The sequence below is a fragment of the Colletotrichum chrysophilum genome (assembly GCF_026319265.1).
Source record: "Colletotrichum chrysophilum strain AFK26 chromosome Unknown scaffold_116, whole genome shotgun sequence".
In the NCBI taxonomy this organism is placed as follows: domain Eukaryota; kingdom Fungi; phylum Ascomycota; class Sordariomycetes; order Glomerellales; family Glomerellaceae; genus Colletotrichum; species Colletotrichum chrysophilum.
Window position 1 is genome coordinate 133,936 of NW_026517403.1, and position 13,684 is coordinate 147,619.

The following is a 13,684-nucleotide window of genomic DNA, read 5'->3' on the forward strand; positions in this document are numbered from 1 at the left end:
TTTTGTACTTTCTTTCCCGTTTGTTTTTTTTGTTTTTCCCCCCCTTTTCCGTTATTAAATCCCGCGAATGCATCTTGTGCACTTCCCTTCCAAGATTGACGTGAGATTTCAGATGTCGAGCCAACAGTGGACGCTGGGACAATGCAGTCACTAAATTGGGGCGCTCCAGTAGGTAAATGGCGGTGTGGCCAGGTGCACACTTTGTGCTACCGGATAGCATCGTAAGATCTGTTTTACGACATCACTTCGTCACAAGTGGCTACTCCTACGAAAATTCGTGACGGACGACACGAATTTGTCCAGATGTGCGTTGCCATTCAGAGATTCTCTGGCGCAGCGCTGCGTCCCTGGCCTGGAGGGCCTGTGGCATGACCTGCCGGAGAGCTTGCAAGACCGCACGAGCAACATCAGCTTGGGGCTGCCGCGCCTTTCGCTGGTCAATTGCAAATTTACGGGCGGCAAAGATGATTTTATTCAATGACTGGCGCTGCTGGTTTGTGAGCTTAGAGTTCGAGCCAACGATGCGCAGAGCTTTAGGGAGTTGGGCGGGCGAAAGGCGCTGAATCAGGGCCCCGATGCCCTTCCAAAACCTCAGCTCGCGCTCTTTCAGGTGCGCATTGTGAGCGGCGATGCGGGCATGCTCTGTAGCGCGGGTCGTCCGGGCATGTCGGGGATCCGGGACGGATGCGTTCACCAGCTGCTGTACGGCTTGCTCTACGGAAAGAATAAGTTAGGGAATTCCAAATGACAAAAAATGCGAGTTGCAGTGTAGGACATGAGAAAGTGCAATCAATTGGAAAAGGGAAGAAGAAGAAGAAGAAGAAGAAGAAGAAGAAGAAGCGCACTGATCAAAATGAGCATCCCGCGGCGAATGTCTGCCTGCAACATCATCTGCGACATAGAAGCGATAGGTGAGGACTGCTGCTGGGCCATAGTGAGAATGTTTAGAAGGTAGGCTACCTAGATACCGTACCGAAGACTAAGGTAGAGGACGTAAGATTTGATATTCTACTTAAAGGGCTATAAGTTTAAATAAAGTGATAAGTAAAGAAGAAAAGTATAGAAGTAACCTAGAAAAGTAAGTAGGTTTATATGGGTTTTAGACTTTCTCTAAGTAGTTTAGCCTATATACTTAGTAAGTATTAATAATAACTTATAATAATAATAATAATAATAACTTTTAATTAGTTTATATTAAATTTAACTACTTTTAGCTAGTAGTACTACTATTCTAGCTATTTTAAGTTAGCTTTTACTTCTATTATAACTACTAATAGTAGTAGTAATAGTAGTATTACTACTTAAAAAGTGGGTTCTCATACGTTTTCAATCACACGTTACATCACACGTTACATTTTCCCGATGCATTAGACTTGATGCCATTGCATCTGGTTGCAGCTGGTGACACCTGTCGGTTTTTTCAACTCATTCTGTGGTATTATCACAGCATCCGAACCTCCCGCTACCAACTACTTTGCAACATCGCCCAATGGCACACCTGGAGGTATCAAAATGTCTTTCGTCGACCCTGTGCCGGTCACTCACTCTGCGGGCATGAATCGCAGATTACAGGCGCGATACATAACGGTTTAAGGTACTCGACTCATATCACCATCTTCTGATGACCAAACATGGAATTCAGACATGGGTAACATCGGAATCACTTGCAACACCATACACAAGGCTCCAATCATCGAAGAAATATCCATGTACGAGCGTCATATTAGACAGCGTAAATATCTACAAGAACTGGTATCCCAAACTCTCTCATCTCCTGCTTCACATGCCGTCCTTGATCATGGCGTTGACAATCTGCACATGACGGTTCGCATTCGTCTCGCTCCACTCGTTGTCGTAGTTCAACCCGTACGGCCAGAAGTGCGAGCCGCCACAGCTGATGGTCGCGCTGGCACCATCCCACGAGCGCAGAAGCGGGAGGGCGGTGGCCCAATTACCGGAAGCGCACTTGCTGTCGAAGGCGGCGGTCTGGCCGACACCAAGCGTGTGGGAGATCTCGTGCAGAGCGGTGCGCTCGTTCATGTATGATCGGTTCGAGCCGAAGCGGACGTCGCCGTTGTAGTTGGCCTCGGCGGTCGGTACGCCGGGGGCGTAGTAGACGCGCAGGGTCTTGGAGGCTGTTCCGAGACGGGAGTGGCGAGCCACGGCGAGACGCATTGCGGCCTCGATCTTGGTGTATGCGTCGGTCTGGTCGGCGGTGGGGTTTGCGGCCTTCTCGAGGGTCCAAGTGATGGCACCCTGGGCGGCGGCGGCGTAGGCCGCGACGACGGTGAGGATGGAGAACTTCATGTTGCTCTGGAGATTGCGGGCTGGGTGATGTGGAACGATCGTAAGGGCAGTCTAGTCTCTGCGAAGAACAAGAACGAGAGAGGCAATGGAGACGCTGGGTATTAGAGGAGTAGTCGACGTGCTGTACGAGAACAGTTCGGACGATGCAGAGGTGTCGGCGCTTTTGTACCTTCGGCAGATCAGGATCCCTTGCTTCAACCCAAGCATCGCATCTCGTCCGAACTGTGATCTCCTGACAGGCCAGCCCATCAATACTTGCCTCTTCCGGACATGGTCGTTGAACGCGTTTTCTCATGGCCGGCAAATCGTCCGACGATATCCACCAAAACGGGGCGGCCAGAGCCCCCGAGCGTGCCATCGGGACATTTTTGACGAGATAAAAGGGTCGGATTAATTTGTCCGTGGCGTCTCGCTTAGCCCCCGAACTACTCGAGATCCATTGATGCGACGCTGGCCTCTGAATAGAGCGTCTTGGCCCGTTCCGAAGCCCCTGGTGGCCGGCAGAGGCAGTGATTAACTTGCAACGCTCCCCCGCACACCCTAAATCCGACTTCCGTTCCTGGATCGGCCTTCCGCTCAGTCGTTTGCTCTAGATTGGCTCGGCTTCTGTTTAACCTTATCAGCTAACGTTATTGACACACGTTGTTTGGATGATTTGGCCCCGGCGCTAGATGATATTTAGTTCTTGGGACGAGACCGCAGGCACTCTCATTTCGACCCTGTTCTTGGGTGATCATGCGGCCTCGAAGACATCGGTTTTTCCATCCACCGCTGCAGTCGTGCCAAGGCGTCCGGCCCGCTGGCATCCGAATCTATTATCAAAGAACCACAGACCTGCTCAATCTGGGAATCTGATGTCGATCAGTTCCTCCGTGAACCGGTCTTTCATGGGAGCCACGGCCGAAGCGGCCCGAGTATGACCGGGGCTTCACCATCGTATGCAGAAGCCAAAGAAGGGGAACTCCTTACTTGGTATTTTCTTGGTCAAAACGATGGCCTCAAATATCACACCATGGAGTCCAAGTTCACGCAAGCCTCGACGCAAAAAGATCTGAGAATATCGCAAGTAGATCGTCCATCTACCTATGTTCTTGGGAGCTTCATGCCTAGTATACAACCGCGCCCTGCTGGCGCCATGTTGCATGAAAATCAAGCTCTCCTCTCAAGATACCGTAAAGCAAGAACGACTCCAGTCCGTAAAGCAAAACCAATGATACTTCGCAATGCCAACTTTCTCTAACCACCAACTTTCCGGTCCAAATCAAAAGCGCACTGCATTATCGCGATCCTCCAAAGTGCTCATGCAAAAAGCAAGCCACGTCTGTCAGCCACACCATCATTTCTTCTTTCCCTCCATCTTGATCAACTTCTTGAACGGCTTCACTTGCTTCGCAAGCTTCTCGTTGGGATCGATCCCCATATCTTGAATAACGTCCAACATGATGGTTCGGAAGACCTTGTCTTGGAATTCCGGCGGGACGGTCCCAAGGGTATTGAAGAAGGCATCGCGCTGGTTGACCTTCTCCTTAACGGTGAAGTTGGGCTTCTCTTCGGTCTCCTCCTCAGGCTCTTCCATCTTCGCCTTCATCTCAAGAATCCAGGAGTCAACCGGCTCGTCATCATCGAGGCCATCGTCATCCTCGTCATTGTCGGTGTCAGACTCCGGCTTCTTCACGATGGTGCTGTCGCTCATGACGCTTTCCGTATCACTCTCTGCCTCGGCATCGAAGTCGTCATGAAGCTTCTTCTGCGAGAGGCTGTTGCCGACAGCCTTCTTGTTCTCCTTCAACTCCTGATTTCCCACCGCCGTATTCTTGGCTCCAGCGGCGTCCTTGGTGCTCTTGGTAGTCTTGCTGCCCTGAATGACTCCTCCTCTGGCTCCTCCTCCGCCGTCAGCATCATCGCGTTTGTCGAGTTTGGGTTTCTTCGTAGAGATGTACTCCAGACACTCCACCTCTGAATCAGATTGGTCTGATTCCACCTCCATCTTGCGCTTCTTTGGGGTCGTCGGGTTGACCTTGCGCTGACCGGCCGATCCGGAAGGCTTGAAGTAGGTGATACCCTTCAATCCTCGCGTCTTGTTGTAGGCGGACTTGACGCAGTCATATGACTCATTTCCGACGGCAGCGTTAATGACGTCCGAAAATAGGTAGGCTTGATCAGAGTTGATACCACTCGCCCAGATGTCGGGAAGACCGTTCTCATTGCGGAAGAAGATGGCCCATATATCCACCTCGTTGTAAGGCGTCTTCTCACCTTTCACGAACCTGTTGAATATTTCCCCGTTAATCATACGGCAGCCAAAAAGGTGTACCCACAAGCGGCAAACTGTGGAAAAAGGTTAGAGAGGAAGAAGGAAGGACGAACCTGGTGAAGTTCCTGTAAGCCGTATGGCGAGCAACATAGAAGTTGTTGATGCTGACAGGTCGTTGGAGGTCTGCCATGATCTTGCCTTGCAACTCGGGATGCCAAATCTCGTGCGCGTAGTCCTTTTCGAAAACGCGTGCGGTGTAGTCAATCCACGACTGTTGCAAGCGAGGACGGCCGGTGGCCTCGTCCTTGTCGTTGAACTGCTGTACCATGGCAGCGGAAGGTCCCATCTTGGCTTTCTTGGGTGAGGAAGCAGAAGTGCCTTGAGGTGAGGGTGTCTCTTGCCAGGTCTGCTGGGGGCTCTGGGTGGAAGTCTCAGTAGATTTTCTGGCGGGGGGCCGCGCGATGGTGTTGTTAGTCATTTGCTCGTCAACGTCGATAACTTGAGTAGGAGCTCGATCGGCCGCTGACTGTGCGAGGGAAGCCTGGTGGCGAGGTTGGTTGTTGACCTGAGCCGTCGAGGATGCGACAACTTGGGTGGTTTCGCGCGCAGGGCTCGAGGGACGAGTCTCGAAAGCGACCTTGTGAAAAGTCTCAGAACTCGCCTGCTGGACATAGGTTTGCTGCTCGCCGTCACCTTCCTCAAAGAGTTCGGCGAACACGTGCTCTGGGATGCCTTCGGAGTCTTCGTCCACGGCGGGGCTGTTGTTTTGCTCGTAATAGGGCTGATCGTTAAGCTGACGGATCTGGGTGGAAGTAGGCTGTGAATCTTGGTCCCAAGCCACTTCGAAAGGGGGGTCTGGGGTCTCCTGGTCGTCGAGGTCAGCAGAGTCGAGCGCTGCAAGCAGGTAGACGTCGCGATCGGTGGGAGAGAGCCCGTCGGAGGATGAGAATCGCGGGCTAAGTGTGAACGACGAATCGCGGTAGTGGAAGGCGGAACCGTCGAAGTTTGCTGCTGTAAAAGCAGTCGCGGCCCCTGACATGCTGCAACCGGCTCGAGAGCGCACAATGTGCGGCCTGCTGAATGGATGGTGACACTCGATGGGACTTTATTGGAGATATGATCGAAGTTGAAGATGGCGATGTAAAAGTAGAATGGCGAAAGGGAATTCGGAGATGTGAAGGGGTTGTGAAGTGGTTGAAGTTTGACAGATGGGTGGGTTGTGAGGTGGGATTAAATAAACGATTCAAGGCGAAGTTGACAGGAGCTAAATCTGTGGAGGTGAGATTGTGCCGTAGAAGTAGGAAGGAGCGGGAAAGGGACGGCAAGGAAGGTGCAGGGTTTGAGCATCACGCAGCTGGGTATTCACCCGTAATATCTGATGACCAGTCACATGGAGGTCTTCAGCCTGGCTCTACCTAAATGTGGAAAAGGGAACGCACTTGTTGAGATCCTATCTGAACCAGGCTCATGCCATTCTTAGAGCATCATGGCAAACCCCATACAGCTTTACTCCTCAACGGAATTCTATGCCAAATCTATGGACACCCGCGAGCTCGTAGATCTGAAGCTGCTCAACCGTGCCAGTACTTGGCATCTTCGAGAGTCGTCATACTTTTCGATAACGAATGTTCTCGGAGTCTCCTGCTGCACTGGGACTGGCACTAGAACAGTTCATCATGAAAGTTGCAATTTGCCACGGCATCACAATTCAAAGAGAAATCGATCTCCTTTTGGCACAAGTCTCCTCGGCCTTTCCCCAAACAGACGACGAGCTGACCACATATGGATCGCCCTCATTGCTGTTCGGGATAACATATCAAAAGTCTTGAACACTCACTCACAACTGGCATACCTCATGGTGTTGAAATCGCATAATTGCTTGGTGCTTAGGATGACGCGACATCGGCAACCAATCTGGGAAGACCTAGATGACGTGATGGGAGACGATTTCCGCTGCCCCACATCGTCGAAGCACTCAATGTTGGAGAAAACACCTTCTCGGTGAGACTCGCTGTTGCCCCGCGTTTTTCTCACGGAACAACCCGAGTGGACGTTCGAGATTGCCCGGCAAAATGCCAAATGATGAGTCTTTGATGATTGCACCCGGCATGGAGGGAGAGCCCGAACGGCACCGCTCGGAACAACGCGCCAGCAAGCTTCGTCGAGCGGGACGTGCCTGTCTCGGTTGTCGCGCCAGAAAGGTTCGTTGCGACGCCGTCGAGCGTAGTCCCTGTAGCAATTGCGAGTGGGACAATGTCGAATGCGTGGTCCCTCGAAGCCGTCGAAGTAGGTAAGTTCGTGTCATCGAGACTCCAAGGTAGTAAAGTGTTAACGCAGGGAGGAAAATCTTTGTTGGGGCACATAGACCTGCTGCCGATGTCCCGACAAGCCAGTTCTCGGGCCATGGAGGTTCTTCTACCGACATGAGTATGGTCGATGAAACGGCTACTCAGATCTTCCGCGATGCTGTCGATCTGGACTCAGTGGCTGTTGGGTCTAGCTTTCAGCCGGCGGAGAATACCCCACGGGCATCATCTAGCAATACGTCCACAAGCTTCTCAACGTCCAGACCATTCCCAGGGTTCATTGAGCCTCTAAGGTTTTGCAGGGAAGGATATGTCGAGTTTCTCGAGAAGCAGGGGGCTTTTCGCCTCCCCAGTCTGTCCTTACAAAGCGCACTCTTGAAAGCCTTCATCGAGTTCGTCTACCCACGCATGCCGTTGCTCAACTTGACCAAGCTATGCGAAGCCATCAAATCCTATGATGGAGGCACAAAAGACTTCAGCCTCTTGCTGTATCAAGCTATTCTCTTCGCCGGTTCCGCACATGTCAAACAGGCTGACTTGGCTGGTACCGAATTTTCTGATAAGCTGAGTCTGAGGAAGACACTATATCAGCGTGCAGAGGTAAGACGCCAGTTTCCACTAAACAGCATTCAACATAACAAAATTAAGTAGTTGCTATTCGACTTGGGAGGTCCACAAGACCATCTCGCCCTTGTACAGGTGGCTCTGCTTCTGACCTTCCGAGGTATATCGCAAGATTCGCAACTAGACCGGAAAGACTCATGGCACTGGATGAACACCGCCGTCACGCTGGCGCTTGATATTGGCTTGAACAAGGAACCCTCTCTGAAAGCATTCGATACTTCAGAAATCAAGTTACGACGGCGACTGTGGTGGTGCTGCTATGTCCGCGACAAGATTCTGGCCCTTGGGATGAGCAAGCCAAGCAGAATCAAAGATGAGGACCATAGTACCGCCATGCTCAGCATACATGACATGGACTTGGAAGCTCTGAAGACCGAAAGAACAATATTCGGGCGTATCCAATTAGGGCCGTACGATCATGTCGACATGACGGAATCTGCTGAGTTGTGTGTCGAGAAGACCAGACTGTCGATGCTCATGCATCGAACGCTGCAGCTTCAACAAAGCCCCGAGAGTCGGCAGAATTCATCGCTGGAAGACACAGTGGAGGCAATTGAGACAGACCTCTCAGCTTGGGTCAGAGAATTACCAGTTTCTTGTCAGATTCAGCCACTACCTATGAGGTTGCGGACCACCAGCATTCAGACCTCCATTCGATCGCGGCGGCATCTTTTGCACATGGCTTACAGTTTTGCTCGACATACATTACACCATGAACGCAACGCGCAGCGGAAAGAACCTTATTTCCAAAGACCGGTTGAGTCTTTGGAGACATCAAAGCGCATCGTGTCCGAATGTGCAGACAACATCACTCGGCTTGCAGCCGATCTTCACCAAGGGCAAATGGATCCGTATCTCCCTATTGGGGCAATCACGATACTATGTCCCGCAATCTCTACGCACCTCATCAACATGAAGAACCGAAACCAAGGCTCGAGGCATGCCGCTGTGTCAGGCTTTCGGGTCTGTATGAGAGTCCTAGACAAGCTGAGGGATCTCTATCCTGCAACAGAGGTCACCCTTGCATATCTGGATGTAGTTCTCCAGAAGGCACAGATGGAGTCAGCTATCTCGGTACGAGCGGTCTTTCAGCTCAACGAACGAGACCGAAGCGATATGCGAATGATTCTCGGAAGCCACTCGGGGCAATCGTGGGATACAAGCGTAACGTCGAAAGCCACAGATCTAGGCTTTGCTGGCCTTGAAGATGCTATGAACCAATTTGAACAATTTGATACCTCGGACTTCTCCGCGGACTACGACGCGGAAGCATCAATGGGGTCAACATATCATGGGACATTACTCGGCCCGCCACTTTCGCCCAAAGACGCATTTGGACAGGTCGAGTTTAATGACCTGAATCCCTGGCAATGCCTGAACCTCGGATGGATTGAAGATGCGAATACCCAACTATCTATGGATGACGCCTTGATACCGGCGACAACAAATCTGGAAGCATCATGGTTTCAAGACGACACTCAATGAAGAATGAACAGAATTTTCGAAAGCCTCGTGGCACTTTGGTACGAATTCTGGCGTTGAGGACGTCTAGTGTAGTACTTGATATGAATTATCAAATCGTAACCAATTTTATATCAGTACAAAATAGGGTAACCCTCATTCTAAATGGCTAGGATCCACTCATCGCCATAATCATACTCAGGCCGAGCGTCACCGCCGTATTGGTTGACAGGCTCATTGCTTTCTCTCTCCTTGATGAAGGCTGCCTCGCAACTTTCGAAATACATTTTAGGTTGCGCCTTGTAAAAGTCGTCGTACTTAGTATCCAAAGCTTGCTCGAGAGACACGATGTCTCCGTCGGGGTGCAAAGCTGACCAAGGCCGGGAACAACGTCGGCCCTCACAATCTTTGAGAGCCATGATGACAGCATCAAGGCGATGAACGACCTCGGAAGCTCCTCTGCCAGAAAATTCAAAGTTTTCAACCAGGATCAAAGCCTGAGATGTGTCGGAAAGCAGGTTGACGGTTTGCTCGGGGTCATCCTGTGTCCCTGTTCAGCAAATAGATGTCTAAGATTGGTGGGACGATGACTTACCTTCAGATTGAAAAGTTCCCGCTCTCCTGTACACCACACCGAATAGTAAAGATTGAAGCTTTTCCCAACCAGACGGAGACCTTTATACGTGTTGTTGAGGTACAAACCTTCTAGCTTGCCAGACTCAAAGTGCTCATCACTGCGCGATCCATAGTGGCCTTCGGGAGCTCCCCAGCCCCAGAACTCAATGGCGGCATGTTCATTCCTGGTTTGGGCCACTTCACCTGCCCAGGGCATAGCTTCTCCATCAAGCTGTCGTTCTGCTCCCGCGATCTTGAGAATTGTTGGAGCGATGTCGGTGTGCGAGGTTGCAGAGTCGACTTCACCACCAGCCACAAGGCCAGGTCCACGAACGAACATGGGTATGTGAATGTCAGTGTCGTAACCGCATTCTTTTCCAGGATGCATTCGATGTTGACTAATGTGATATCCATTATCCGTTGAGTAGAAAATGTAGGTATTCTCAATCTCGCCGGCAACTTCGAGTCTTTCGACGAGCTCATGAACCATCTCGTCAACAGCTTGTAGGGCCCGCAGACGTTGGCGCTGGTAATGGTCGTTATATGCGAGAACGCTCTCATTGAGCGCTTCAAGACGGCCGGGCCAGCTCGCCGCACCGCTTATTTGCCGATTGAAGGACTTTCCGCGGGGAATCTTGTAATCATGGAATAAGTGCTCATGTCGATATGCGCTTTGCGGCGTCGACAAGTAGGTTGTGTTCGTTCTCTCGTCAAACACCCAATTGGAATGTGGTGCAATGGGCGCAACTGTAAGAAACCAAGGCTCATCGCGGTTGAGTGCTTGTTCCAACAGAGCATAGGCTTTGTCAGCTACAACATCCGTATTGTACTTCCCGGCGTAGCTGACGGGCGGTTCACCATTATGTGTCATTTTCGTATCCCAATATCGATAAGTGTAGGGGTCGAGTAGAAAGTCGGACGCATTGAAGCCTCTCGCGAATGGCCGGTCATAATTCGACACGCCGTGGAAGTTCCAGAGCTTTCCTGAGTAGTAGGTATTGTACCCTGCTTCCTGCATCCACAGAAACAAGTAATTGTCGTTGAGACCTGTTTCCGCGACCTTAGGGTAGCCACCATGCGGAGGGGAAACGTTTGTGATGTTGTGGTTGTGCGCAGCTTTCCCCGTCCAGAGAGTGGCACGAGAAGGACAGCAGAGAGCAACGGTACAGTAGTGTTGAGTAAATGCCGTGCCCTTTTCCACGATATCAGACTGGCGATACCTTGTCAGCTTGCATGATTCCACGCTTGGCAGCAGCAGCAGTGTTCAATAGTACCTTCAAGTATTGCATGTACTGAACACTTTCCATGTGCAGGTCTTGGTCATCGGTCAAAATGAAGAGGATATTGGGCCGCTTGGCCTGCACTAGAGTGGCCAGTGCCAGCCATTGTGCTAACCTCATCCCGATTTTGCCTCGTAAACGTCGAGCCTTGTTACTGGAGTGAAGAGATCATGAGGGAAAAAAGCTGAATACCACGTGAATTCTGAAGTGTCAAGAAAGATGTATGTAGGTTCAAAGGTAGGCCATAATACTTGCACCGGACGAGCATCCTGTCACGGGCCGTTGTGGGGCCATCTCTTGCGGGTCCGGCTGTACCCGGCTGTACTCGGCCCGCCGGCGCCGGGATCTGCCTCCTTCGGCATAGAAGCACGCTGAACCGCCTCGGACTGTGGGACATCGCCATCCTAATATGACTCGGTGGGACCTCCTTCATTTATCGATACTCAACACGTGCATAGTATCATTATCTTGTTTTTGGCGGTGTTGCGATCAAGTTGAGGCATCCAATGTCACCGAAACCTGATGTCGTTGAGTTTTGTAGTGATGTGTCTATCTGTATCGCCGCTAAACTGTCAAAGTCAAGTTCATGTCCAGGCTAAGCTTTGGAGGAAGGTCTGTGGCCAAAATGCTTCATGGAGTTGACCCAAATTGGCCCACCTTGTAGAGGACCCTCTCGAATCCTGCCGTCTACGTAGTTATTCTACCTAGGCCCAGCATGACGACATCCCTTGATATGATTTGTCTCTTAACCATACTTCACACGCACGCAATACCTCCCCCGGATGTTGTCAAGCGAGCCAGGCCGGATGGGCTGCCACTTCCCAATCAGGAGGATCAGCGTGAGCGACATGCATGAGTATGTAAAGCCATGGCGTCTCGCCAGGAGAGCGATGAGCAGTGTGAGATAATGTTTACATATTTGGACTCAGAGTTCAACCAAGACTTTTGGCCATTATTTGATTGTTTATTACTCCACCTGCCCCTAATGGAACCTCGTCGCCCGAGTCCGTCACTTTCTCGGGGAAATTTGGTCACTTTGAGTCAACACATTGACACTACGGAACACAACGGTATGGAAGAGGAACAGATATCCAGGGATTGGTCGAGTGCAGAAGAACGCAAGGTGAAGTTGAAGTACGGCACATTCACTGATTCTATTGACGGCTCGCATTGACATTTTGGTTGACAGGTTGGACATCGTGCTCATCACCACACTCATGCTCGGGTTCTTTGCTCTTCAACTCGACAAAACCAACATCAGCAGCGCTATAACGACCGACTTCATTCATGATATCGAAATCACAAATAACATCGTCAACAGCGGGAACCAGCTTTCACTTGCCGCCATCGTTATTTTCGAAATTCCATCCAACATGATATTGTCCAGGCTTGGTGCTCCTTTGTGGTTGACTATCGAATGTCTTGCGTGGGGCCTAGTCGCTACCTTCCAAGCTTTCATAACGAACAAAGCATCCTTTTTCGCTACCCGATTTCTGCTCGGAACCTTCGAAGCTGGGTATTTGGCCGGATCTCTAGTCGTCATCGGTATGTTTTATACCAAGACGGAGGTGGCAATGAGAATGACTGCGCTATACACCGCCAATTATCTTGCTGCTGGAACAAGTACTCTCATTGCGGCGGGCGTGTTTAAGATGGACCGTCTGGGTGGCTTCCACGATTGGCAGGTAAGGTCAACCAGTTCGTTTGAGATGACAGGATTCGAACTAACCTAACAAGTGGCTGTTCATCATCGACGGAGGTTTTACGATGATCGTCGCTCTACTTTTTATGTTTCTCCTACCGAAAAGCCCAAGATGGACGCGGCCCGTGGTTGGCATTGCCGCCTTTGATATCTTCACCCAACGCGAACGGGACATCATGACTCGTCGCATCGCACTCGAAGACACGAGTCGATCAGCCGAACTATCCCCCATCAACCCGCGAGATGCTCTCCGAGCACTCTGCACCAACTATTACATATGGCTACACTCGCTCGTGGCTTTGATCTCCCTTGTTCCCAAAGGTGGACTCCTACTCTATGCACCTACAATAATCAAGAACCTCGGCTTCGACAAGATCACCGCTAACTTGCTTGCTTCGGTATCAAATTACGCTCTCATCTTACTCTCGGTCTTCGCAGCGCGAATATCAGATTGGTCGCAGCTTCGAGGTCCGGTGTGTGGGGCCTGCACGATTTACGCACTTGTATTTGCCGGCGTGCAATATTCCATGGTTCTAAGCACGGACAAATGGGGCAAATATGCTGTTTTCGTCATGTTCATGGCGGGTAACGCGACATTCCAGGGAGTAAATAGTGCATGGCTAGCTTCTAATGTCAAGAACCCGAAGGATCTTGCAGTTGGCCAAGCTCTCATTGTTATGGCAGCTAATTTGGGTGGTCTCGCCGGACAACAACTCTTTCGAGACGACGATGCACCGAGGTATACACGTGGTTTCTTAGGCATCATCGGTCTGTACTCGGGAACAATGGTGTTGGTTATGGGCCTCACCATGCTGTACTGGTTTAAGAATCGGAAAATCCGTGATTGCGATTGCAGAGGCAATGTAGCGTTGGGGGGAGAAAAAAATGTGAATTCGAGAAGATTTCAGATTTGAGGTGGCTTTCTAGGCAACTTCACGGAGGGGATTTCCTACAAATATGATTTCACACTCATCGTAATGCATGCAGACATCCCATAAGTCAACGTACCCACTTCCGAAACACCCCCCCATGCGAAACAATAAAAATGCCTCACCGCCACCACCAACCTCCCACTTTCACTAACAACAATATTTTGAATCCTCATCCAAATAACCTCATCTTTCGCACAGCAGTT

The 13,684-nt window shown here is 50.8% G+C and overlaps 3 protein-coding genes across 3 annotated transcripts; all 3 read right to left on the reverse strand.

The window, feature by feature from the left end:
- Positions 1-1,779: 1,779 nt before the first annotated feature.
- On the reverse strand, positions 1,780-2,307 carry COL26b_010642 (uncharacterized protein; the record flags this gene model as incomplete). The annotated part of the gene is made up of 1 exon (XM_053183335.1): positions 1,780-2,307. One exon carries the CDS (start codon positions 2,305-2,307, stop codon positions 1,780-1,782), a length of 528 nt encoding a protein of 175 aa, XP_053032755.1.
- A 1,336-nt stretch (positions 2,308-3,643) lies between these two features.
- Positions 3,644-5,600, reverse strand: COL26b_010643 (uncharacterized protein; the record flags this gene model as incomplete). Its single annotated transcript, XM_053183336.1, has 2 exons — positions 3,644-4,574; positions 4,675-5,600. The coding sequence occupies 2 exons, from the start codon at positions 5,598-5,600 to the stop codon at positions 3,644-3,646; spliced, it is 1,857 nt and encodes a 618-aa protein (XP_053032756.1).
- Positions 5,601-9,113: 3,513 nt separating this feature from the next.
- COL26b_010644 (uncharacterized protein) lies at positions 9,114-10,057 on the reverse strand (the record flags this gene model as incomplete). The annotated part of the gene is made up of 2 exons (XM_053183337.1): positions 9,114-9,494; positions 9,548-10,057. The coding sequence occupies 2 exons, from the start codon at positions 10,055-10,057 to the stop codon at positions 9,114-9,116; spliced, it is 891 nt and encodes a 296-aa protein (XP_053032757.1).
- Between the last annotated feature and the right edge of the window lie 3,627 nt (positions 10,058-13,684).